General features: G+C 66.7%; 5 protein-coding genes across 7 annotated transcripts in view; 4 read left to right on the top strand and 1 right to left on the bottom strand.

The window, feature by feature from the left end:
• Positions 1-5,139, top strand: part of DCHS1 (dachsous cadherin-related 1) — a 43,511-nt gene extending 38,372 nt beyond the window's left edge. The window contains exon 21 of the mRNA XM_063393388.1: positions 108-5,139. Coding sequence (XP_063249458.1) covers positions 108-2,719 — 2,612 coding nt within the window. The 3' untranslated portion in view covers positions 2,720-5,139. The remainder of the gene's footprint in view (positions 1-107) is intronic.
• Positions 5,140-7,384: 2,245 nt separating this feature from the next.
• On the top strand, positions 7,385-13,384 carry TPP1 (tripeptidyl peptidase 1). Of its 2 annotated transcripts, XM_063393369.1 has the most exons (14): positions 7,385-7,707; positions 8,125-8,220; positions 8,300-8,439; positions 8,513-8,663; positions 8,868-8,989; positions 9,316-9,500; positions 9,712-9,910; positions 11,149-11,337; positions 11,446-11,518; positions 11,769-11,889; positions 11,986-12,144; positions 12,212-12,349; positions 13,025-13,183; positions 13,274-13,384. In XM_063393369.1, the coding sequence occupies exons 1-13, from the start codon at positions 7,400-7,402 to the stop codon at positions 13,163-13,165; spliced, it is 2,022 nt and encodes a 673-aa protein (XP_063249439.1). In that variant the 5' UTR covers positions 7,385-7,399; the 3' UTR covers positions 13,166-13,183; positions 13,274-13,384. The 2 variants fall into 2 exon arrangements, with proteins under 2 accessions (XP_063249439.1, XP_063249438.1); XM_063393368.1 differs by lacking the exon at positions 13,274-13,384 and having other exon boundaries at positions 13,025-13,216.
• Positions 13,385-13,505: 121 nt separating this feature from the next.
• On the top strand, positions 13,506-15,062 carry TAF10 (TATA-box binding protein associated factor 10). Its single transcript, XM_063393383.1, has 5 exons — positions 13,506-13,722; positions 13,861-14,009; positions 14,168-14,232; positions 14,336-14,450; positions 14,900-15,062. Exons 1-5 carry the CDS (start codon positions 13,542-13,544, stop codon positions 14,987-14,989), a joined length of 600 nt encoding a protein of 199 aa, XP_063249453.1. The 5' UTR covers positions 13,506-13,541; the 3' UTR covers positions 14,990-15,062.
• Positions 15,063-15,521: 459 nt separating this feature from the next.
• On the bottom strand, positions 15,522-21,662 carry ILK (integrin linked kinase). 2 transcript variants are annotated; one of them, XM_063393371.1, is made up of 13 exons: positions 21,528-21,662; positions 19,882-19,975; positions 18,681-18,846; positions 18,269-18,364; positions 18,081-18,177; positions 17,907-17,990; positions 17,713-17,798; positions 17,367-17,476; positions 16,991-17,118; positions 16,768-16,889; positions 16,594-16,693; positions 16,388-16,518; positions 15,522-16,154 (listed from the first exon to the last, which is right to left on the bottom strand). In XM_063393371.1, the coding sequence occupies exons 2-13, from the start codon at positions 19,968-19,970 to the stop codon at positions 16,005-16,007; spliced, it is 1,359 nt and encodes a 452-aa protein (XP_063249441.1). In that variant the 5' UTR covers positions 19,971-19,975; positions 21,528-21,662; the 3' UTR covers positions 15,522-16,004. The 2 variants fall into 2 exon arrangements, with proteins under 2 accessions (XP_063249441.1, XP_063249440.1); XM_063393370.1 differs by having other exon boundaries at positions 21,491-21,643.
• A 45-nt stretch (positions 21,663-21,707) lies between these two features.
• RRP8 (ribosomal RNA processing 8) lies at positions 21,708-24,204 on the top strand. Its single transcript, XM_063393380.1, is given in 8 exon segments — positions 21,708-21,894; positions 21,969-22,029; positions 22,032-22,134; positions 22,212-22,608; positions 22,721-22,850; positions 23,119-23,225; positions 23,330-23,426; positions 24,046-24,204. Coding segments are annotated over 8 exon segments (1,056 nt in total). The 5' UTR covers positions 21,708-21,844; the 3' UTR covers positions 24,157-24,204.
• Positions 24,205-24,228: the final 24 nt, after the last annotated feature.

The raw sequence follows: 24,228 nt of genomic DNA, 5'->3' as shown, positions 1-24,228 counted from the left end.
TGGCTGGTGAGGCAGACACAGCAGGGTGACCATCAAAGGCTCCTGCATCCGATACCCTTCCCAGCTCCCACTGGTTCCCATGCTGACCTTGGCTTTGTGCTCCACAGGGACCCTCTTCACCACCCGGCAGGTGGAGTTCAATGCCAGCCAGCCCACCCTGGACCTGGTGGTGGAGGCCCGTGACCACGGCTCTCCCAGCCTCTCATCCTGGGCCACAGTGCAGCTCCAGGTTCTGGACGTTAACGACCACAGCCCCCGCTTCCAGGAGCCGTGCTACAACGCCAGCGTTCCCGAGGACCTGCGCCCAGGCACCACAGTGCTAACGCTGGAGGCGGGCGATGCCGACCTCTCCCGGGAGAATGCCGGCTTTGACTACACCATCGTCAGCGGGAACGGCGGCAACGCCTTCCAGGTGGAGAGCCGGATTGCCCGGGCCGGGGGACAGCTCCGCACGCAGGGAGCCCTGGTGCTTGTGGAGTCCCTGGACTTCGAGGCCATACCGGTGTACAACTTGACCGTGGCAGCCTCGGACCGGGGCCTGCCGCAGCGCAGTGCCACCGTGCCCGTGCTGATCACCGTGCAGGACGTCAATGACAACCCTCCCGTGTTCACCCGGGCCGAGTACCGGGCGGCGGTGAGCGAGGCCGCGCTGCCCGGCACCGAGCTGCTGCGTGTGGCAGCCCACGACGCCGACTCGGGGCCACGTGGCCGCGTTCACTACACCATCAGCTCAGGCGACCAGCACGGGCTGTTCCAGCTTCATGAGAGCACAGGGGCCCTGAGCCTGGCGCGCGCACTGGATCGGGAGGTCCAGGCGCTGCACATGCTGGTGGTGCGGGCCACGGACACACCAGGCGGGCACTTTGCGCTGGTCCCCGTTGCCATCGAGGTGAAGGACATCAATGACAATAAGCCTTACTTCCCAGTGGAGGTGCTGAGCGCCAGCATCCGGGAGAACCTGCCACCCGGCACGCTGGTCACCACGCTGCGCGCGGTGGACGCTGACACCGGCGCCTTCGGGGAGCTGCGGTACGTGGTGCTGGAGCAGGCAGTGGGGGACCCCAGCGTGGGGGACGGCCGGGATGCCTTTGCTGTCAATGGGAGCTCCGGGGAGCTGCGCTCCCGCCTCACCTTTGACTATGAGCGAGCCAAAGCCTTCCAGCTCCTGGTCCGGGCCACCGACGCTGGCAATGCCTCAGCCACGGTGACCGTGCGGGTGCTGGTGACAGGGGAAGACGAGTACGATCCCATCTTCCTGAGCCCCTCCTTCAACTTCGAGGTGCCTGAGGGTGCGCGCAAGGGGCAGACCATCGGGCGGGTGCTGGCCACAGATGAGGATGAGGGCGCTGATGGTGTTGTGCTGTACACCCTGGCAAAGCCCTCGCCATACTTTGCCATCAACCAGACCACGGGCTCCATCTACCTGCGTGTGGACAGCCAGCCCCAGGCTGGGGCTGGGCGTGCCAAGAGGGAGCCACGGGAGATGAGCCTGGAGGTGCAGGCACGCAGCCCCCTGCCTGCTTCTCGTGTGGCCTCTGCGCAGGTCACCATTGACGTCACGCACACCTCCTTTGGCCTGGCACCCGACCTCAACCTACTGCTGGTGGCCGTGGCCGCCTCGCTGGGCGTCGTGGTGGTGCTGGCCGCCGTGGCCATCGTGCTGGCGCTGGTGCGCTCCCGGCAGCGCCGGGGCCACAAGAAGGCAGAGGGGGAGGGGGCGCTGGCCCGCGCACAGAGCGGGTCCCTGCAGAAGCTGGGCTGTGAGGAGCCGGCGCTGCCCGGGGCTGAGCACATCTACCACCAGGCGCTGCCAGGGTATGGGACAGAGCCGGCGGGGCCCTACACGCGGGGCGGCTCACTGGACCCCTCGCATTCCAGCGGCCGCGGCTCTGCTGAGGCCGCTGAGGACGACGAAATACGGATGATCAATGAGTACCCACGCGTGGCCAGCATCACAGCCTCCATGCAGGAGCACATCGCTGCCCGCGGCCCTGACTCTGGCATCCAGCAGGATGCCGACCAGCTCTCTGACATCTCTTGTGAGCCAGCTGCGTTGGAGAGCGCCCAGTGGTTCAAGAGCAAGAAGGGCTCTGGGCTGCTGCTGCCGGGGCCACCCCTGCAGCTGTACCGTGAGGATGGGGGCAGCGCCTTCCTGGGTGTCCGCTGCGGCCTCAGCGTCTCCTCACAGCCCCAGGACTACGCCTTCCCAGAGGACGGCAAGCCTTCCGTGGAGGGCTCGCTCACCGCTATTGTGGCCAGCGATGAGGAGCTCCGCGGCAGCTACAACTGGGATTACCTGCTGAACTGGTGTCCCCAGTTCCAGCCGCTGGCTAGCGTCTTCACGGAGATCGCCCGCCTCAAGGATGAGAGTTCCCTGCGCAAGCCCTTCCCAGCCAAGCCCAAGGCAGAGCCCAAGCCCCGCATCGACCCCCCGCCCCTCATCACCTCGGTGGCCCATCCAGGTGCCAAGTCCGTGCCCCCCAAGCCACCGCCAGGCAGGACCTTCCCGCACCCATCCTCCCTGCGCCGCTCGCCCATCAGCCACGAGGGTTCCATTTCGTCCTCTGCCATGTCGCCCAGCTTCTCCCCGTCGCTGTCCCCGCTGGCCGCCCGCTCCCCTGTGGTCTCACCCTTCGGCATCTCCCAGGGGCCGTCCACCTCCACCATCAGCGCTGAGCACTCGCTGGAGCCCCCTGAGGAGGCCGAGCTCAGGATTTAGAGCCAGGCCCCTGGACTCCTCTGCCCCAGCCTGCAGCCGTGGGGCTGGAGCGGGGCCCAGCCCAGGGCTGCTACAATGGGTGCTCATCCCGCTCCCAGCGCTGTGCCTGGCCTGGGCCCCCAGGGACTGCGGGGGCCCTTGAGGGCTATGGGTCCCTCCCCACAGCCTGGCAGACGCTGTGCTGGCTGGTGCCCTATGGACTGCTGACCCCAGTGCTGGCACCCCGGGGTGATGGTCCATGTGCTGCTTGCGGTGGCTCAGGCTGGCGCTGGCAGGATGGCGCTTCACGGTACTTGGTGCTTTGGGAGGGGCTGGGGGCTGAGGGGGCTGGGCCGGGGGCTGCAGGCCCAGACCCTGCCCCACCCAGCTCTGGGGGCCATGCAGCAGCCTGGGTGCAGGACGACCCTGAGCCTTCCCTGGAGACCCTAGGAGCTCCCAGGGCAGGGGGACGACGCCCCATGGCTGGGGGTGATGTCCCAGGGCAGGCCACAATGCCCCAGGGCACAGATGCTGCCTGTGGGAATGAACCTGCCCCCTGGCCGAGAGGGGACACTCACCGGGCTGGCTGCAGAAGGCAGCAATGCCCACATCTTGCTGTCTGTCCATGTCTGGGCGAGCACAAGAGAGCCTTTGAGGTCTCTCCAGCCCTTTCACTACCCACTGCTGCAGGTGACACATCCAGGGAATCTCCTGCCCAGAGCTTTGGGATGGTTCCTGTGGTCCTGGGACGGAGGCGCCTGCCACACTCGGCATGGGAACCCTGTTCCTGGACCAGGTACCTCTCTGGGCAAGGGTCCCCGTCAGAGATGGTGCCCAGACACGGGCAGCGCAGTGGGGCTGGCAGAGCTGTGTAACTGCTGGCACGGACAGCCCAGCCTCGGCAGCAGTGGTGATGGCTGCTGTGACCCACACCCACCTCAGGCACAGCAGGCAGCCTGCAGCTGCAGGGACAAGGTGGGAGGTGGTGCCCCAAAAAGCCACGTTGCCCAGCATGTTCTCTTACAGCCACAGTGGGGATCTGGCCTTCCCTGGGGCCCTGTCGCATGTCTGCTCCCCACGACCGCCTGGGCCACCTCCAGAACACGGTCACGGTGCCAGAACCCCCTGCCTCTGTCCCCAGCCCCCTGTGCAGGGCTGCTCTGCACCCCCATTATGCATGTTGTGAGCTGGGACGAAGCCCCTGCAGTGGGGCCAGTCCCCGTCCCCCAGCACTGTGCACAGCCAGTCACACAGGCAGCGTCGCGCTTGCACCGTGCTCACCCACCGGAGCTCTTCCTGTGCCCGCAGGGAGCAGCCTGTGCTCACCCACCGGAGCTGTTCCTGTGCCCACAGGGAGCAGCCTGTGCTCACCCACCAGAGCTGTTCCTGTGCCCACAGGGAGCAGCCTGTGCTCACCCACCGGAGCTCTTCCTGTGCCCGCAGGGAGCAGCCCCGCAGCCCTGGCAGTGCGGCCTGGGGCTCTGCCACGGGAGCCCTGCTGCTCGCAGGGGCTGTGATTCCCACATGGCCATGGGTGCAGAGCGAGGGCTGGAACAGCATGGGGTGCCCCACAGCAGCCCTGAACGCCCAGTCTGGTCATGAGTGTGTTTGGGGATCAGGGAGGACATCCCATGCCTGAGCAGAGCCGGGGGAAGCTCCTTCCTATCACACTTTCTCCAGACCCAGCACATCTGCGGTGTGGCTGCAGCCCCAGCCCCAAAGGTGTTGTCACAGCAGACAAATGCATCACTTCTGCCCGTCCCCCCATTTCCCTTGAAGAACCATCTGTGGCTGCAGCTCCATCTGTCAGCCCCTCATCCCTCTTGTGCCGTGGGGTCCCAGGTGCTGTCCTGGGGACAGGGATCTGTGACAGAGACAGGGGCACCAAGGGGGCGCAGGGCCATGCCTACTCTGCTGGGGACCACAGGGGCCTGAGGTGCCCTGGGAGGGGAGACAGTTCTGCCTTGGCACAGGGACAGCGCCTTGGGGTGGGCACCCCCATCCCCCCTCTGTCCTGCTCACAAGCACTGTGAGGACACATGGTTCTCCCCAGCCCTGTGGGGGCCCCCTAGGGCTACCCAGTGCCCCCCAGTCCCATGCTGGGATCCCCATGCCCCCTAGCCCTGTGCTGCCAGGGCTGCCCACACAGCCCAGCTCCACTGCACATCTGGGGTGGGGACACAGATGGGTCACCCTGCACGCCACAGGAAGGGTCAGACACATGCACCCTGCTTTGGGCTGGGGTCACTGAGCCCCCAGTTATTTATTTTTACACATTGTACTACAATTCCTGTTTTTACTCGTTTGTACCTTTTGTATTGTGTCTCGTGTAGCTGCACGTGCCAGCGCTGCCCACGGCCGCGCAGGGGCCACCTGGTGCAGCCTGAACCCAAGTGCCAACGTCTCAAAAAATGCCTTAATAAACCACACGTTTGTACAGACACAGCCCCATCCCTGCTGCCGTGGGCTCATGGCAGGCTGGCACCGTGTTCCCATGGGACTGACGGGGAGGGCGGGATACCTGAACCACAGAGGGCTCACGTGGGCCTGGCCAGGCTCTGGCACCCACATCCGTGGCTGCATCCTGCCAAGTCCTTTCCCTGAGGGGCCAGTGAAGCTGCAGCAGGAGCATGGCCCTGGGGCTGTCCAGCAGTGAGCCTGTTCCCACACAGGCGTACGTGCAAACACAGCTGTGGGAGATGTCTCCACATGTGCACACAGCCGGTCCCTCATGCCACAGGGAACCCCATCCCATCCCATCCCGCTACCCTCGCTCTGGTGAGGGCTGTGGGCAGGGCTGTGCAGGGACCCAGAGCTGCAGCAGCCACACCTGGACACGCCATCTGCCCAGCAGGTACCTCACATTCCCAGGATCCCCCTGAGGACCCCTGGACATACAAGTTTCCCAAGGCCTCATCAGAGCCACCAGCATACAGAAACGGAGTTTGAGAACCAGGAGTGGCTGTGCAGCTGTCAGATGTTGGATGTGGCCAGACTCACGCGGTGACCATCAACACCTACACATGATCAGCCACGTCCATCCTGCCTTCCCTGCTTTACCGTTTTCTGTTGCTCCCCAAACCAACCTGTTTGGGGAGCAACAGCTCATGTCCTCAGCTCTCAGACCCCAACACCCCACAGTGAGTCCTGCACAGCCCCAGCCTGTTCTGCACAGCCCCTCAAGGCTTGCCCAACCCTGCTGGCAGTGCTCTGGGACCAGGGCAGCAGCTCCCGTCCCCGTGCTCGGACAGGGCTCCTCGCTGCAGGGGCAAGCACAGGCCAGCACAGCCAGAGCACCAAGGGTGGAAGGGCCACCCTCCTCCCTGACAGTGTTCCTGGGGTCCCCTCTGCTCCTTCATCCCCCACGCTGCCTCTTCCACCCTCTGGGGCACAGTGGGGCCAGCAGGCTGCCCTCGGTGCCGCTGTCCTCCTCTGGTGCTCCTGGCCTCAGGAAAACCCAGCTGCCCGCAGCAGGCACTTGCTGGACCCTGTCTGCAGGAGCAGCTGGCGAGCGTGCCTGGGCGAGCGGGGCTCCAGCCGGGGGACACCAAGGCTCCCTGACCCCCGGGCACCAGACCCGCAGCAGATGCTCCTTAACACGATTAGCTCTGTCCGGCCACCTTAATCCCCGCTGTCCAGACAGATCCAGGACATCATCCCGTGCAAATCCCATCCCACTTAAAGAGTCCATCCCAAACTGGACATGGGGCAGGCGGCCCCGACAGCACCCCAGCCCCTGGCTAGGGCCAGCGTGGCTGCCGGGGGTCTCTGTGGCCGGGAGGAGGGCAGGGCTGCCGGGCCAGGGCAGGTGGTGGGGCCGGAGCAGCGGGAGCAGCAGCAGGCACCTCTGGCGTGGCTCCGGTGCGGGGGATGCGGCAGTCGGGGCCAGGCAGGTGGTTTTCCTATTCCCTATCTCCTCCTGGCCTGGACCCCGCTCTGCAGAAGCAGAAAAACAGCTGGGAACTGCTGGAGCTGTGGAATGTGCGCTTGTCACCAAAACTGCAGGCAAAACAAAAAAAAACCTCTCCAACAACATTTTTAGTGTTAGAGAATCAAGGCGTTACTTTATTCTGGCCCGGATTTTGTTCTGGCCAGGATATGCAACAGAAATCGTTTCATTCACACATGTCCAGAGTTGTGCAGAGAAAATCATTCCATGACACATGAATTTTACTAGATTTTTCACATATTTTATACAGTAAAAACACATAGAAATTAATTGGTTCAAATTCATTGGTCCCAAGTTGCACAGTTCCTTGTATTTGGTTTCCTATGCAAGGGGTGATGTATGGAGATGATGTTATTAATGGTTGTTATCTTTTGTGTACCTTCTGCGCTACCCCCAGCAGCCGCTCCTGCACGGGACCCCGAACCCGGCCCGGGACCCGAGCAGGACCCCCAGCCCTACAGGGGCCTCTGCCTCCCGCCCCCATCAGCGCAGTCCGGACCCTGCTCCCGCCTCCAGCCCGGCCCTGCACAGAGCCCTGGCCCCTCGCAGCCCGGGAGCCCGACACGGACCCTCGGCCGAACCCCGTGTCCGAGCCATCCCGCCGGGAACGTGTCCGCACCGCGTCGGGAGACGCCCGAGACACGGGCGGAACAGGGGGCGGGGGCGGCCAGTGCCGGCTCTGAGCCGCCTCTTGGGGCCGGCGGCAAGAGGGGATCCCCGGTGGAGCCGCGCCCGGAGCCCGCCCCGTCGCCATGCCCGGAGCCCGCCCCGCCGCCGATCAGGGGCCATGCCCGGAGCCCGCCCCGCCGCCGATCAGGGGTCATGCCCGGAGCCCGCCGCTCCGCCGGGGCCATGCCCGGAGCCCGCCCCGCCGCCGATCAGGGGCCATGCCCGGAGCCCGCCCCGCCGCCGGGGCCGCTCCCGCCGCTCCGCGCCCGCCCCGGGCTCCGGCCCCGCCCACCCGGCACCGGCGGTCACGTGACCGCTGTTTTGGTGTCCCCACGTGGCGGGAGTCACGCGCCCGCACACGTGACCGGCGGCGCGGCGGGATGGCGCGCGGGTAACGCGCACGGAGCGGGGACACCGCGACAGCCCCGGGCGGGGGGCTGCCCTCGGCCCCGGGGACCGCAGGGGGCCCGGGTGACGGAGGCTCAGGGTGTCCGTCCCATGGGGCTTGCCGGTGGCGGTGGTGGGAACGGGGGCCGGGGAGCGGAGGCTCCGGCGGGGTGCCCCGGTGATGAGGGTCCGGTGGGGTTCCGCAGTGACAGGGGACGGACGGGCTCCCCGGTGGTGGCACTCGGGGAGTTCAGGCCGGGCTCCGCAGACCCGGGTAAGGGGTAGGCAGACGGGTTCTCTCGTCACGGGAGCTGGGGGATTCCGGCGGGGCTCCCTGGGGGCGGGGTTCGGGGGTCAGTCCCGGTCGGTCCCGGTTCCCCACGGCTGTGCCGGTGCCCGTGCTCCCCTGAGCCCGTTGCAGGTGTTGGGGGATCCCCGCCGTGCTGGCGCTGTGTGCGGCCGCCTGGAGCTGCGCCCCGGGGCTGGCGCTGGAGCTGGAGCGGGACCAGCCGTTCCGGTAGGTCCGGGGCGGGGGCCGGGCCGGGCCGGGCTGGGCTCGGGTGCCGGTTCTGGCCGCGCTCACCGCCCACCTGCAGCGTGCCCCCCGGCTGGGCCCATGCCGGCCGTGTGGATCCTGGGCACCCGGTGCAGCTGACCTTCGCCCTGCGGCAGCGCGGCACTGCCCGCCTTGCCCGCCTCGTCGAGGCTGTCTCGGACCCTCAGTCCCCGCGATACGGTAACAGCCACGTCCCTGAGGCCCCACGAGCCCCGGGGCCTGTGAGGGCATCTAACCCCTCTGTGCCTCCCAGGGCAGTACCTGTCCCTGGAGCAGGTGAGGGACTTGGTCCAGCCTTCCCCAGCCACACTGATGACAGTTCTGAAGTGGCTGCAAGGCCATGGTGTAGAGGACTGCTGGAGTGTCACCACCCTTGACTTCCTGGAGTGTTACCTGCCTGCAAGGTGAGCCCTAAGGGCTGGAACTGGCTCTGGTGGCCCTGTGGTGGCTGTCCCTGTGTGTCACTGCTGTCCCATCCTAGTGGCTGTCCCTGTATCCTAGTCCAGTCCTGCTCCTTAGTGGCTGTCGCTGTCTCCCAGCCCTGCCCTGTCCTTTGGTGGCTGTCCCTGTGTCCTGTCTCATGCCCCGGTGCTGTCCCTGTGTTGCAGCGTGGCCGAGCGCCTGCTCCCTGGGGCCGAGTTCCACCGGTACGTGCAGGGCCAGCGCAGCCTGGTGCGGTCCCCCCTGCCCTACACTGTCCCTGCAGAGCTTGCGGAGCACCTGGACTTTGGTACGTCCCCTGTGGGGGAGACGAGGCTGCGGAGCTGGGGTGCAACTGCTTCTGGAGCAACAAACCTCCCTCCCGCAGATCCCTGTTCCATGGGATCCTGCGACCATCCCACAAAAAGTGCAGGGGGTGCCGAGCTGAGGCCATGGCTCAGCTGTGGGAAGGCTGAGGAGGCTCTTCCCTCGGGCTGCAGGGCTGGGCTCTGCAAGCCCTGCTGTTGGCCTGCCCCTGTGGACATGGGGTTGGTGATGGAGAGCCCTAGGGCTCTGTCCTGCCCTCCCAGGGCTCTGTGCCCTGACGGCCTCTCCCATCCCCCGGCTCTGCTGCAGTGGGTGGGATGCACCGGTTCCCCACGGAGCGCAAGGCAGCCAGCAGAGCCGGGGCCAGGAAGGACACGCAGTTGGCAAGAGCGTTCTTCCACCTGGGCGTGACACCGGCTGTCCTGCGCCAGAGATACAACATGACAGGGGGGGACGTGGGGCTCCTGCCCAACAACAGCCAGGCCTGTGCACAGGTAACAGCTGTCCGGGTCAGAGGCCCATGGGCCGTGGCAGTCCTAGGGACTGGTGCTGGTCTGGGGATCTTGGGACAGCTGGGTGACCCTTGGTGGCTGCTGGGAGTACCTGGTGTAGCACAGACCCATGCTGGGCAATTTTCCAGGTTAGGATCAAAAGGTTAACCTTGTTCTTTCAAGAGAAGACAGCCTGTCCCTCCGTGTCCCACAGTTTCTGGAGCAGTACTTCCACCAAGCTGACCTGGCGGAGTTCATGCAGCTCTTTGGCAGCGGCTTTGCCCACCGCACGCAGGTGGACCGGGTGGTGGGGCGCCAGGGCCACGGCAAAGCCGGGCTGGAGGCCAGCCTGGACGTGGAGTACATCATGAGCACGGGCGCCAACGTCTCCACCTGGGTCTTCAGCAACGCAGGTACTGGGGAAGAGCCCCGAGGGGCAGGGGGAACACCTGGAGGGGAAAGGGGAGCACCCAGAGCAAGGAGAGGAGTGCCTGGAGGGGTGAGGAGAGTGCCCAGAGCAGGGAACACTTGGAGGTGTGTGGGGAGGTTCTCTAGCAGGAGAGGGAAGTGCTCAGAGGAGTGAAGGGAGAGCTTGCAGGGCTGTGCAGACAACTGGCTGTGGTATAGCCCCAGGTGCTTCCCCAGCTGCTGTGAGAGTGCACCCTGTGTGCTCCCCAAGGCAGAGCTGGCACCACATTCCCAGCTCCTAGCAACATCACTCCTGGTTTGTGCAACTCCTGGTTTGTGCAGTGACTTTGAACCATGTGAACCTTCAGCTTCCAGAGTATCCTCACGCAGGATTTCATTGCTGGTTACCACACAGAGCAGCTGCCCAGCTCAGCTCCCATGAAGGAGGGCACAGCCCTCCTCCCATGGGGTTTTCCAGCCTTGCTGGAGCGGAGCTCCCACCCACAAGTCTCCCAGTGGAGCAGACGAGGGAGAGTGAGGGAATTTGGGAAAACATATTGCCAAACAGCCTGCACAAACACAAACAGAGCACAGTGCTGGGGGCAGTGTCCCTGTCCCAGATTGGGAACCGGCTGAGCAGGTGAGTGCCACAGGGACAGTGGCCTTGATGGTGACAGTGACAGCAGCCCAGCACTGCCCTTCCCTCTGCCCCCACACAGTTGCTGGTGTGGGAAGGGTGCAGACAGTGACATGGGTGACCGAGAGTGAGCGGGGGTGGCTGGGGCTCTGCTCCCCTCCCACTGGAGAAGGCTGGAGGGCAGGGAGGGACCTGGGCCGGTGCAGGTGGAATGTGTGGAGGTGGCACATGTGCCACTCTGCTGGGACCTGTTGGAGGAGGAGGAGCTGAGGCCCTGCTGGATCCACAGGTGCCCAGGTGGCTGCAGCCCAGGGGCAGAGTCTTGGAGAGGGGTGTGAGTGTAGCCCCCTGTCCTGGGGCAAGCATGACCACCCCTTGCCAACCCCATGGGCTGAGCTGAAGTGCCCTGCAATGTGAGGAGCCCCAGGATGAGCTCACGGAGCTCCAGGCCAGATGTGCTGTGACTCCTTGGCCTACAGGAAGTACACCTGGGGCTGTACTGCATAGGAGGGTGCTGGTGCTGATGAGGCAGGACTCCTCGCACTGTTCCCTGTCCCTGGTCTCAGAGGAGCTATCCCTCGTGTCCCTGCCCCGATGTCCTTGCAGGGCGCCACGAGAGCCAGGAGCCCTTCCTGGCCTGGCTGCTGCTGCTCAGCAACATGTCAGCGCTGCCCTGGGTGCACTCGGTGAGCTACGGGGACGACGAGGACAGCCTGTCCTATGCCTACATGGAGCGCGTCAACACCGAGTTCATGAAGGCGGCGGCCCGCGGCCTCACCATCCTGTTTGCCTCAGGTGTGCCCGGGGCCGGGCGCGGTGGAGCCTGAGCGCCCAGCGGGCTGGGGAAGGGGCGCCTGGGATGCCGTGCTCACCTGTCACCTGTTTGTGTGGTGACATCTGCAGGTGACGACGGCGCTGGGTGTCGGCGGGTGCACAGCGGGAACCACACGTTCCGGCCCAGCTTCCCGGCCTCCAGGTGAGGAGGGAGGGAGCTGGGTGTGAGGGGCAGCACAGCCCTGCGGGGGCACTGCCAGCCCTGGCCCCGCTGGGGTCTGAGCCCCTGCAGGGTCACCAGCAGCGTGCTTACAGACCCCAGAGCTGCAGTCTGTGCAGCTCCGGGGGTTTTTTGGTTTGTGGTCACGGTTGTGGTAGCAGAGGGTGCTGTTGGTGGCTGCTGAGGCCCAGGCAGGCGTGTGCCCACCTGCAGTGTCCCCCTGTTTCCCCAGCCCCTATGTCACCACTGTGGGTGGCACGTCCTTCAAGAACCCCTTCCTGGTGACAGAGGAGGTGACGGATTACATCAGTGGCGGTGGCTTCAGCAACATCTTCCCCATGCCTGCGTACCAGGTGAGGGACGCCTGCGCTGCCAGGCTGGGGGCTGCAGGGTTAGGGTTAGGGGGAGCAATGGACTTTGGGGATGAGCACGGGCTGTGTCGTCCCCAGGCTGCTGCCGTCGGGCATTTCCTGCGTTCAGCCTCAAAGCTGCCACCCAGCTCCTACTACAACAGCAGCGGCCGTGCGTACCCTGACCTGGCTGCGCTCTCTGACAACTACTGGGTGGTGACAAACCGCATCCCACTGCCCTGGGTGTCGGGGACTTCGGTAAGGAGCCCATCCCCTGCTGCCCTGTGGGGTGGCGGAGTCTTGGGCTGAGGGGTTGTGCCCACAGGCATCCACGCCGGTGGTGGCAGGCATGGTGGCACTGATCAACGACCGGCGCCTGCAGCGGGGGCTGGCTCCGCTGGGCTTTCTCAACCCTGCACTCTACCAGCTGCAGAAGCAAGGACTTGGTGACGCATTCTACGATGTGAGTGGGGCAGGGAATGGGGCCTGGAGGGCTGTACTGGGGGCTGAGGGGACTTCTTGTCCTGAAGTGTTGGGCTGAGGCCTGGGGTGGGCCCTGTCCATGGGGCTGGGAAGGCCTGTGTGCTCCCAGGGCTGGGCTGGGGGCTGAGGGGGCTGTCCTGGGGCTCCTGCTCCCAGAGCTGTGCCTGGGGCAGGGCCAGCATATCCTGCTGTGGGGCAGGAGAGAATCCCTGTGGCCTTCCCATGGGTGGGGTGTCTGGGGTTCCCCATGACCGTTCCGTGGTAGTGATGTCCCAATGGACTCCTGTGAGCTTTGTGGGGCAGGTCCCCTTGTGTGGCCGGGGCAGCGGCTTCCAGTGCCTGCCGAGGTCCCAGGGTCCAGCTGAGCGTGCTGTCCCACCTTGCCAGTGTCCTGAGGGGACCTGGGCAGGGGCAGGCTGTGCCATGGGGGGCGTTGTCCCCGTGTCAGATATCTGAGGACCCCTGTGCCCTGGGATTCCTGTCTCAGGGATGCCGGAGCGGCTGTCCCTGCTTCCCCGGGGCTGCGGGCAGGGTCCCTGTGCCCATGGTATCCCTGACCCCCCCACAGGGTGTTCCCTGTGCCCTGGGGGTCACTGTCCTAGGACTTGGGAGGGGTCCCCAAGGCCCGCCCCGTGCTGAGGCTGGTCTCCCGCAGGTGATCCAGGGCTGCCACCTGTCCTGCCTGGACGGCACCGTGCAGGGCCAGGGCTTCTGCGCCACCCCCGACTGGGACCCGGTCACCGGTTGGGGCACCCCCAACTTCCCGCGCCTGCTGCGGGCGCTAGGGCCGCGCTGACCAGGACACCGGGGCCGGACACCGGGGCCGGACACCGGGGCCGGACACCGGGGCCGGACACCGGGGCCGGACACCGGGGCCGGACACCGGGGCCGGACACCGGGGCCGGACACCGGGGCCGGACACCGGGGCCGGACACCGCAGAGCTGGAGGGGGCGGGGCCAATAAACACTCAAGCCCCGCCCACCGCCTCTGTTTCTTGCCCCGCCTCCGCCAGGGGGCGCGCGGCGCGATGAGCGTTGGGGGCGGGACCAGTTGGGGCGGGGCGGTTTCCGGCAGGGCCAATGGGACGGTGAGGGGCGGGGCGGAGGGGCCGCGGGGCCAATAGTGAGGCTCGGCGCGCGCAGGCGCGGAGCTGAGGCTGGTGCCCGGGACCATGAGCGGCAGCGCCGATCCCGACCCCGCGCCCGCGGCCCCGGCGGCGCCGCCAGGCCCCGCCGAGGGCAGCAAGCCCAGCCCGGCCGCCGTGGGCAGCGCCGGGCCCGGGGCGGCGCCAGCTGCCGGGGGCGGCGCGGCGCGGGCCACCGAGGGCTGCGCGGCCGGCGGGAGGGGGCCCGGTGAGTGGAGATGGGGAGCGGCGGGGGCTGGGCCCCGCGCACCGGAGTCCCGCGGGGCTCCCTGAGCCTCTCTGGCAGCGGGAGCGGGGCCCGGTGGCCGCGGGTGTCCGGGGTCCCGCTGAGCGTGCTGTCCCGCAGTGCCGGTGTCCGCGGCCGTGGCCGCCCCCCCGGACGCGGCCATGTCCAACGGCGTGTACGTGCCCGCGGCCAACGGCGACGTGAAGCCCGTGGTGTCCACCACGCCGCTCGTGGACTTCCTCATGCAGCTGGAGGACTACACGCCCACGGTACCGGCACACGGGGCGGCTCCTGCGGGACGGGACGGGACGGGACACGGGGAAGGTCCCGCGGTACTGGGATACGGGGCGGCTCCTGTGCGACGGGATGCGGGATACGGAATCGCTCCCACGGAGCCATGGGGCTGTTCCAACTCTTCCCTTCCCAGATCCCGGACGCCGTGACAGGGTATTACCTGAACCGGGCAGGGTTTGAGGCCTCGGACCCCCGCATGTGAGTGACCGCAGGGTGGGGAGAGTCGCAGGAACCCCGCGGGGCTCCGGGGAAGGGTCCCACGGCCCCCTGTCGCGTCGCCGACACGGTCCCTGCCCCGCAGAATCCGCCTGATCTCGCTGGCTGCACAGAAGTTCATCTCAGACATCGCCAACGATGCGCTGCAGCACTGCAAAATGAAGGGCACGGCCTCGGGCAGCTCCCGCAGCAAGAGCAAGGTGAGGGAACGGGGGAGCCCTCTGGAGATGGGGCTGAGTCTGCAGACACGGAGAGCAGGAACGTGGCGTGCAGAAACCCCCAAACCTCCCAGGCTTATGGTGGGTTCCTGCAGGTGGGGAGGGACCGGTGGGGACATGAGGGGAGCACTGAGCTTGTGGACACCCTTTGGTGTCCCCCACGCCAGCAGTGGCTGCAGCTCTGGGCTTGGGGAGGAGCTGGACTGAGGGGACCGTGTCTGGGGTTCAGGGGCTGGGTCTGGGGCTTAGGGGCTCCGCAAGGCATTTGGTGCTAGGTGTCTGAGGATGTCTGAGGGCACAGAGCAACAAATGTGTGGAGCTGGGAACGTCCAGGAGCTGCTCTGGGAGCAGGACACAGCCACCACTGCACCTTGGGGGCTCCCACAGCCCCGGGCTGTCCCTGCTGTGACCGCCTGCCCCGTGTCCCTCAGGACAAGAAGTACACCCTGACCATGGAGGACCTGACGCCAGCGCTGGCCGAGTACGGCATCAACGTGAAGAAGCCGCATTACTTCACATAGAGCACGGGGGAGCTTGGGCGGTGTGTAGGGGCCACGTCAGTGCCATTAAACATCTAGCAGGGTTTGGTGGGAAGGCAGCCTTGCTCCTGTGCCTGCGTCCACAAATGCTGGCCCTGATCCTCCACATGCTTACCCCTCTCAGCCAGTCACAGGGGACTCGGTGCTCCTGACCCTGCTGGAGCAGAGTGGAGTTAGGGGAACAGGAACTATCCAGCACTCTTCTTCCTTCTTCCCTAAACTGCCTCTTGTCTCCCACAGGGATTACCCTGGGGGCTGCAGAGGCAGCTCTACAAATGGAGCCAGGGATGGAACCCTGAGCCCACTCCTCCTGCACCAGGCACCCCCCAAGGGGACCCTGTGCCCATCTACCTTTGCTGGGCATCAGAGGGTTGCTGTGTGTGGTGATTTGTGACCAGGGCTGTGTGGGCTGCAAGGCAGCCCCATATCAATCCAACCCCACTCTCAGTCCTAGACATCCCTGTCCAGCCCCCCAACCAACTCCCCCGGTTCCTGTGCCCTGTACCCCAGCAGCTGGTTCCATACCAAATGTTTATTTGGTTGCCAGTGGCCATTCTGAGGCCAGAGGGAAGTGGCCAGTGAAGCGCGAAGCGGGGGCAGTGCTGGGCACCATAGGTGGCCTCTCCTGGCCTGCCCCTTCCCCGCCAACCTTGAGGGGCTGAGTCCTGGGTTGGGCTTTGCCCAGCAAGGGGGACAGGGGGCCCCACAGCCCCATCCCCCAGCAGCAGGGCCAGGCCACATGCCATGCCCTGGCTAGGGGGGCTGCACTGGACTGGGGGCTGCCCAGAGGCTGGGTTAAGGCTACCCTGGTGAGGGGCTACCCTGGGTGGGGCTCCAGAGCTTGCAGAGCTCCAGCGCAGGCAGTGCCGTCTGTACCGTGTGTCCGTGGCTGGCTCAGGGTGAGGGGTGTCCTCTGCTCCCCCTGGCTCTGGGGCTAAAGGCACTTGGGGGTGGCAGGGGGTGCAAGGCAGCACTGGAGGGGGGAGGCACCTCCCCTCTACTTCTCCTGCATCTTCTCCAGGATGGGCACGATCATGTCGAACTTGGGGCGCTTGGCTGGGTCCTCGTTCATGCAGATCTTCATCAGTTTGCAGATGTGTGGGGAGATGCCGGGGGGGATGGTTGGACGTAGCCCCTCCAGTGCTACCTGCAAGCACCAAGAGGAGCCAGAGTCAGGACTGGGACCCTGCCCCCACAGGCAGGACACTTTCTACCTGCCCAGGTGGTTCCACACCCCCTCCAACCAGGCCTGAAACACTTCCAGGGATGGAGCAGCCAAAGTTCTCTGCGCAACCTCTGCCAGGGCCTCACCACCCTCAATGGCCAGAACTTCTCCCCTAGCTCACCCAAATGAGTCCCTTTGCCCCTCCACCCCCTCACCTTCATACCAATCTCCATGTTGGACAGGTCAGCGAAGGGCACCTCACGTGTCACCAGCTCCCACAGCAGCACCGCGAAGCTCCACATGTCAGCCGAGCGCCGGTTGATCTCCTCTGGTTTCTTCTGCAGGGCTGGAGGGTGGCTGGGGACTCAGTGGGGCTGGGGCTGAGGGGGCCAGGCTGGGGGGCTGGGAACTGGGCACTCACCTTCGGGAGCCACCCAGGCCGGGGCGTACATCCGCCCCGGGCACTGGAAGGAGAACTTGACGTCGGCCATGCTGATTCGTGCCGTCATGTCCTCGTCGATCTGGGGAGAGTGGGCAGTCAGCAGAAGCCCCCCTGCCCTGAGAGCCCCCCTGCCTCGGGAGAGCCCCCACTCACCATGACGCTGCGGCTGTTGAGGTGGTGGCGCGGGATGAGGGGCTCCAGCGTGTGCAGGAAGGCCATGCCCCGCGCAATGTCAAAGGCAAACTTCACCGCCTGCATCTGGTCCACCACAAAATCTGGGAAGGGGGTGACAGGGGGTCAGCCCACCCTAAGCCCACCCAGGGCTGTGGCTGGAGGGGCCCCTGCTGTCCCCAAACACACCATCCCCAGCACTCACTGGTCCCCTCGTGCAGGACGTTGTACAGGGAGCCGTAGGGCATCCAGTGGCTGATTACAGTGGGGAAGGGAGCTGGAGGGGCCTGGCACGCGCCCAGCACCGGCAGCACGTTGGGGTGGGAAAAGATCCTGCAAGAGAAGTGACAGCCCTAAAAACAGGGAGGGGCTGCCTGCGCCCCCTCACCTGCCCTTTGCCATCCCCCAGGGCCTCCCTGCACCCTGGAGCATTCCTGGCCCCACCGAGCTGGGAAGCTCCTGCCTGCCCCATGCTCTGAGAGCTGCTGTTGCCCTGAGAAGGTGCCGGAGCGGCCCTGGTCAAATGCTGGTGGGGATCCCAGGCACCTGCTGGGGTGGCCCCAGGCAGGCGCAGCACTCACCGCAGTTTTGGGTACTCCTCGTTGAAGTCCCGGCTCTTTCGCGTCGTCCAGTCCCGGATTTTCAGCATTTTGATGATAATGTCATTGCCTTGCCAGCGCCCCTTCCACAGCTGGAGAAAAAGAAGGGACACAGGCACTGTGAAAGGGGTGCAGAGTCCCCAGCATCCCCAGGTCCCCGTGTGGGGCTCTGAAGCCCATGGGACCACAGAGAAAGGAGCCCCTTGAGCTGGGCAGGAGCTCCCTCCATGCACCTGGCCATGGTAGTCCAGAACGGCTGTGCCCAGCAGGGCCAGGACACGGTGGTCTGCACAGGCACAGCGCCCACCTGGGGGCAACAGGGACCCACCTCTCCCGACTGGTTCTCGTTCAGTTTGTGGCTCAGGCTCAGCTGTTTGAAGTCAATCCCAGCGAGTTTGTTCAGGGTCCCATTCCCTACAGTAGAACAACACGGATGAGTGCCCATGGCTGCTGGATCCAGGAGGCAGTGCCAGCAGGGCATGGGAGACCCACGGCACCCCCCAAGGGACCCCCAGTCCTTACTGGGCCGGGTGCGGGTCGTGCCCTTCCAGAACGTGTCCTTGTAGGGGATCTTGGTGAGGCTCTGGCCCAGCTTCTCAGCACGCTCTGCAGAGGGAGCAGGAGGAGAGTGGCACCCAGAGCCTGCTGTGGCTGGCCAGAGGCTGTCAGTTACGGGGTTCTGAGGGACCCTCATACCTTTCAGGACCTCTCGCAGTGGTGTCTTGGCCTTGTCTGTAGGAGTCTCACCATATTTGTTAGCAATGCTGACCAGGGCCCCGCTGCTCACCAGGTCCTGTGGGAGCAGCGAGCAAGGACTGTGGTTTGTGATCTCCCCTCAGCCCCCCTCCCACCCTGCCATCCCCCCTGCCTGTGCTCCCACTCACCTCAGCCACCTGCTCATGTCCCCAGAAGCAGGCATAGTGCAGCGGTGTGTTCCCGTGCTCGTTCACTGCATTGATGTCCGCTTTGAACTGCATCAGCTGGGACAGGGGACAGGCCCCGTGAGCCCAGGACTGTCCCTCTAAGCCCAGGCAAGATCCCCATGAGCCCAGGACAGCCCCCATCCTCCTTGTGCCTTGTCCTGGGAGATGCAGGGGCAGCACACTGGGAGCGGTAGGGAGGGGGCTGAGCTGATGTGGGGCTCAGAGGGAGTTTGTGAGCAGCAGGGAGCTCAGAGGCGCCGGGGGAATGCCGGGTGTTCCTGACAGGTGACGAGGGAAGTGAGTCCCATGAGGGCAGTGTGGAGGGCTGCACAGGGGGTGGGGAAGGGCAGGTGCTGGCACAGGGGACAGGTACCTTCTGCACGATGTCACGGTGGCCGTGGCTGGCGGCCAGGTGCAGTGGGGTGTCATCGCCCCGGTTCATGACATTGATGCGAGCCCCACGCATGATGAGCATGTCCACCACATTTGAACGGCCCTCGCGGCACGCCCAGTGCAGGGGGCTGAACCCGTGGTCGTCCCTGCAGGATGGGGGGGCTCTGCTCAGCTGTAGCCCCGTGGCCCAGGCATCACTGGCATCAGGCTCAAAACACCAGCAGCAGGAGTGACGGGACCGGGCTGAATGTCCATCCCACTCCCACCACCCCCACCAGGGCCCCACCAGCCCAGGCCAACTCCTGTCTCCTCCAAGGCTGAATCACAGACGGATCCTGTCCCCATCCCCCCACTCCATGACCAAGTAAGGGAGGAGGTGGCAGCCAGGCCTTAAATGGAGATCAGGAACTGGCAGAGGGGCTGCTGCAGCCCCGGGTCCCCTCTATCCCAGGCTCCCCCCAGTCCTGGCCCCCTCCAGCCCCCTGGCACAGCAGACCCCATTTGCCCCCACCATGGCCCTGCAGACAGGGGCTACCCAGTACAGAACAGTCCTTTGGGCACCTTCTGTGGGTCTGGGAGAGCTCCCTGTGCCTGGGTCCCACGAGGGCAGGGAGGCAAGACCGAGAGAGGCCATTTGTCTGGAGCTTGTCCAGAATGCCACAGCCATGGCCTGGCTGGGGTCATGGTACAGGGTCACGCTGTGCGAGCTGCACACACTGCAGGCAGATGCTCCAAACCCCATGCCTGGCCCAAATGTGGCTCCTGAATGGCTGTGAGCACATGTTAGACCCCACAGTCCTGCAAGACCCCTGGAATGGGCTATGGGGAGCAAACACGCGGGGACACAGAGTGGCCCCCATAACTCCCAGCCTCAGTGGCCCCAGCCGTCTGCCCACGTATCTCCCAGAGAGGGGATGGGGACGCGAGGGAAAGGTCAGTGGACACAGCCATGGCGACAGGGGAGACACCCCCAGCCCAGCTGAGCCCCGGCTGTGGCTCGGGCCGCGAGGAAGTGGCCAGAGGATGTTCAGCCTCGTGCCTCAGCGATGCGGTAACTTCCTGCAGTGGGGAGGAGCTGTGTCCTGCCGGCTGCCCCCTGCCTTTCCATGGAGACCAGCGGAAACCAGCCGCCAGCACAGCCCCCGCAGCCCTGCACAGCCGCCCCAGCCCGGCCCGCTCACCCCTGGTTGAGGTCGTTCTCGGTGTTGTCCAGCCACAGCCGCACGGCCACCGCGTTGCCCTCCCGGCATTGTGTGAAGATGTCGTCCATGGCGGCTGCGGGAGGGGACGTGGGTAAGGACGTGGGGACCCCTGATCCCCCTCGGCCGGGAGGTCCCTGGAACAGTACAGGAGCCTCCTGGCCCCCTCCTCGTCCCCTCCCGCCCCATCCATGCAGCTCTCCCGGAAGCCGCAGGCAGGCTGAGGTCCGGGCTGGAGCGGCACCGGCAGCCCAAGGGGAAGATCCCGGGTGACTCCGGCGGGGCCATGGCCACCCCCAGGAAGCCAGGCTGGCACCCCCAGGCTTATCACCACGCACAGCTGGCCCCGGTGCCCACAGCTCTGGTGGGGACTGAGGCTGGGGAAGCTCAGCACCCTCAAGATGGGATCCTTCAGATCTGGTGTGGGAATGGGGCTGGCATAGCTCAGCATCCTTGGCATGGCATCCTGCAGCCCCATGACCCTCCTGGCCCACTTGGCTGGGCCTGGCATGGCACCATGCTCAGAAACCAGGACTCCAGAGCCTCATGCACTCCCCTTGGATCCACGGGCACCCCAGCTCAGAGCCATGCCCAGAGCTCCCTCCTGCTTCCCATGTCCTCCTGAGCCCCAGCAGTGAGTGTGGAACCCACTGCCTGGGGGTCTGTGATGTTGAACAGGGACGTGGAGTGAGTCTCACAGTGTGGGGACAGAGTCAGATTGAATACAGCATGCCTGACATGCACCCATTGGGGCTCAAACCTGCTGCTGGAGGATTCCCCCACACCTGATGCCCACCCAGACATGGCAGGACCCCCACTAGCTGCCAGTGCTTGTGGCTGCCCCCCAGGACCCTGCCTGCACCCCTTGCCCCAGGCAGCTCCAGAGGGGTGGGATGCAGAACCCCAGATTCTTGCCAGGGTCTCACAGGCCCCAGAGTGGCCTCAGCACATCCATGACAGTATTGGCCCTGTCCTGGCACCAGAACACCCACACTCCTGGATGAGTTTTATCCCCCACCCATCTGGGGGCACTTCATGAAAAGCAGTCCCCAGGACTTGCCACACCAGTCCCGGCCCTGCGGGACCTCACACCGCAGTGATGATGCCCCGTCGTGGCCCCACCCTGTCCCCTGCTCGGCCCAGGACTGTGCCCTCCTGTCACCCATCGGCCCCTCCCCAGTCCCGCGGGGCTGCCAGGACCTACCAGCCCCAGCCCTGCCAGGATGGCCAAGCGCCCACCTGGGCCCTGCTCAGCACCCGGGGCAGGGACGTGGGGACACAGCCTCCCCGTGCTACCCCGAACCAGCAGCTGCTAGGGCCCGCTCTGCCCCGCGGCCCCATCAGTCCCTCCCCTCCAGCCCCCGCAACCCCTCCCCTGTACTCCCAACCCTTTCCCGTACTCCCAATCCCTTCCCTGCGCCCCCCACCCCTCCCCTGCAGCTCCCCCACCCAGCTCCAGCCCCGGCTCCGGCCGGTCTCCCTCCGGCCCCGGCCCCGGCCCCGGCCCCGGCCCCGGCCCCGGCCCCGGCCCCGGCCCCGGTCCCGGCCCCGTCCTCGCTTCGCCCGCAGCCGCCCTCGCGGCCTCCCCAACCTGTCCCCGCTCGGTGCCGGTGCCGTCCCGCCGTTACCGGGTGCGTGTCCCGGCGGCTCCGCAGGGCGGCGGCTGCGGCGGGCGCGGGACGGCGCGGGGGCTCCGCCCCGAGAGGCGCCCTCTGCCGGCCGGAACCCGCACCGGCCCCGGCCGCGCCACACGGCACCGGGCGGGGCAGGGCCGTGCCAGACGGACCGGGGGCGCGGTTCTCCGCCCGGAGGCGGAGCGGGCCGGCCGCGGCACCGCCGGGCCGCCAGGAGGGGCTGTTCCCGCGGCGCTTCCCGGGCGGGAGCACGTGGGTCCCGGTACCGACCGCGGGTGCCCGCTCCATGTTCGCGGAGCAGGGCTGGAACGATGCGGCGGAGCCGCTGTTCCGCGGCGCCCCGGAGGGCCCGGGCAGGCCGGTAAGCGGGTGGTGCGGGTGCGGCGGGCGGGCCGGTCCCGGGCGCGGGGAGTTACCGACCAGCGCTCTCCCAAGGGCCGCACGACGGGAAAGAGGCGGCGGCCCGGGACCGGTGGGGCCGGCGAGGCGGCGCGGAAGCGGCCCCGAAAGCGGAGGAAGGCCGGCGGGCCGCGGGCAGCGGCGGGGGAGCTCCCGGCCGGTCCCGGCGAGCCTCGGGAGGCCGGGCAGCGGCCGGACACAGGTACCGGGACTGCTCCAGGGCCCGTGGGGCAGCAGCGAGCCGCCTCCGTGCCTTGACACCCCTCTCGATGCCCCCAGACGGCCCGGCTGAGCCGGCGGAGGGGTCCGGGAAACCGGCCGGGCTGAGCCGTAGGCAGCGGCGGAACCGGCAGAAGCGGCAGCGCCAGCAGGAGCCGCCGGCGGGGTCGGACGGGGAGCGGGGCTCGGGGCCGGGCCCCCCGGACCCGCCGGAGGCTCCTGCGGAGCCGCGCTCGGGGCGCTCGGCTGCGCTCCGTGCGCGGATGGAGGAGCGGCTGCTCGGCGCCCGGTTCCGCTACCTGAACCAGCAGCTCTACACCGGCACCAGCCGGGACGCGGCGCGGCTCTTCCGCGCCGACCCTGCCGCTTTCCACCTCTACCACCGCGGCTTCGAGCGGCAGGTGCGGCGCTGGCCCGAGCGCCCCGTGCAGCGCATCGTGCGCTACCTGCGCCGCCGGTGAGCGGGAGGGCGAGGCCTGGGGGCAGTGTGGACCGGAGGGGCCGGTGAGCGGGGTGAGAGGGGCAAGGCGCCGGGCCGGGCCACTCTGACCCCGCTAACCCTGCCCCAGGCCAGCGTCGCTGGTCGTGGCGGATTTCGGGTGCGGGGACTGCACGCTGGCCGCCAGCGTCAAGAACCAGGTGCACTGCTTCGACCTGGTGCCGCTGAGTCCGCGGGTCACCGTCTGTGACATGGCCAAGGTACTGGGGGACCCCCGGGGCAGGGAGTGGGTGCTGCTGGGCAGGCTGCAGGTGGGGGGACCGTGACCCCGAGGGTCCCGTGCGGGAAGGGCAGCACTGGTGTGTGTCTGTTCGAAAGCTGGGTGAGCGCCTGGGGCACAGCTGAACCCACAAGCCTATTCCCGTCAACATCGCCATCCTCCTCCTCCTCCTGCTCCCGGGGCTATGCAGAGCAGCTTCCAGGCCGAGTCATCATCCTCCTTCTCCGGGGGTGTCCCGGGGTGGGCAGGTGCCGCTGGCGGCTGAGTCGGTCGACGTGGCCGTGTTCTGCCTGGCGCTGATGGGCACCAACCTGGAGGAGATCCTAGGAGAGGCCAACCGTGTCCTCAGGCTCGGGTAGGCACAGGCTGTGGGGCAGTGGGGATTGGGGGAGGAACAGGGATGCTGAGCAGTGTCCTGGGGGTGCCTGGGTGCCCTGCTCAGAGCTCAAGTGACCACAGGGGAACCCTGATGGTGGCCGAGGTGGCCAGCCGCTTTGAGGACACCCGAGCCTTCCTGAAGGCCATGACGCAGCTGGGCTTCAAGACCGTCTCCAAGGTGCGTGCCCAGGTGTGCCTAGGGCTGGGCACTGGGTGCACCAGGAACCCAAGGAGGGGTGTACTAAGGCCCAGCCTGGTGTGGAGCAGATCAGGGCACGGTGAAAATAGACGAAGGTGGGGAGGGATTGGCGCATGGGGGACTGCAAACGGGAGAACGGGGAGACCAGTACACACAGGGGTGGAAGGGAACCTGGGGGAAGGTTTTGGAGGTCCTGGGGACTGTGGGGGTGCGCTGTGGGAGTTTGGGATGTGGGTAGGATGGGGCGCTGGGGACGGGGAGAAGACAAGGGGGCCTGGAGGTGGGTGTGCAGCCCAGGAGAGGTTTTGGGGTCCCGGGGCCTGGAGGAATTGTGGTGTGGGGTTGATGATGGATGGGTGTTGGACATTTAGAGAGTATGCTGGGGGCCGGGGGACTTAAAGCCCACAAGGACTTTGGAGCCAAGGTCTGGGGGCAAGAGAGCCCTGGGCACAATGGGGGCTGGAAGGAGGCAGGGGAGACCCGGGGTTCTCTGAGGCGGTGTTGAGCGGTGCTGGAGTGGGCTGAGGCTTCCGGGGCTGTGGTGATGATGGGGGCTCTGGGGTGATGGTAACAGAGTCGGGTGTCCCTGCTCCCCCAGGACCTCTCCAGCTCCTACTTCTACCTGTTTGAGTTCGCCAAGACGGGCCCGGCGCGGCCCGGCCCCGCTCCCGGGTTGCGCCTGCGGCCGTGCCTGTACAAGCGGCGGTGACCGGGGAGGGGGCGGGGCCGGTGAGCGGGAGGGGGCGGGGCCATGGGCCTTGGCCCCGCCCCCGCGCCACAC

This window comes from Prinia subflava, chromosome 3 (genome assembly GCF_021018805.1).
Source record: "Prinia subflava isolate CZ2003 ecotype Zambia chromosome 3, Cam_Psub_1.2, whole genome shotgun sequence".
In the NCBI taxonomy this organism is placed as follows: Eukaryota; Metazoa; Chordata; class Aves; order Passeriformes; family Cisticolidae; genus Prinia; species Prinia subflava.
This window is presented reverse-complemented; position numbering and strand designations above follow the sequence as displayed.

Excerpts from the sequence above, each read along its gene's own strand:
- TPP1 (XM_063393369.1), top strand. The coding sequence starts at position 7,400 with ATGCCCGGAGCCCGCCCCGCCGCCGATCAGGGGCCATGCCCGGAGCCC. Across the intron at positions 8,664-8,867 it reads GAGTGTTACCTGCCTGCAAG|CGTGGCCGAGCGCCTGCTCC; the intron begins GTGAGCCCTAAG and ends CCTGTGTTGCAG. Across the intron at positions 11,519-11,768 it reads CCCAGCTTCCCGGCCTCCAG|CCCCTATGTCACCACTGTGG; the intron begins GTGAGGAGGGAG and ends CTGTTTCCCCAG.
- TAF10 (XM_063393383.1), top strand. The coding sequence starts at position 13,542 with ATGAGCGGCAGCGCCGATCCCGACCCCGCGCCCGCGGCCCCGGCGGCG. Across the intron at positions 13,723-13,860 it reads GGCCGGCGGGAGGGGGCCCG|TGCCGGTGTCCGCGGCCGTG; the intron begins GTGAGTGGAGAT and ends GCTGTCCCGCAG. Across the intron at positions 14,451-14,899 it reads GCTCCCGCAGCAAGAGCAAG|GACAAGAAGTACACCCTGAC; the intron begins GTGAGGGAACGG and ends CGTGTCCCTCAG.
- ILK (XM_063393371.1), bottom strand. The coding sequence starts at position 19,970 with ATGGACGACATCTTCACACAATGCCGGGAGGGCAACGCGGTGGCCGTG. Across the intron at positions 17,991-18,080 it reads ACTGCGAGAGGTCCTGAAAG|AGCGTGCTGAGAAGCTGGGC; the intron begins GTATGAGGGTCC and ends CTCCCTCTGCAG. Across the intron at positions 16,890-16,990 it reads CGTCCTGCACGAGGGGACCA|ATTTTGTGGTGGACCAGATG; the intron begins GTGAGTGCTGGG and ends CCCCCTTCCCAG.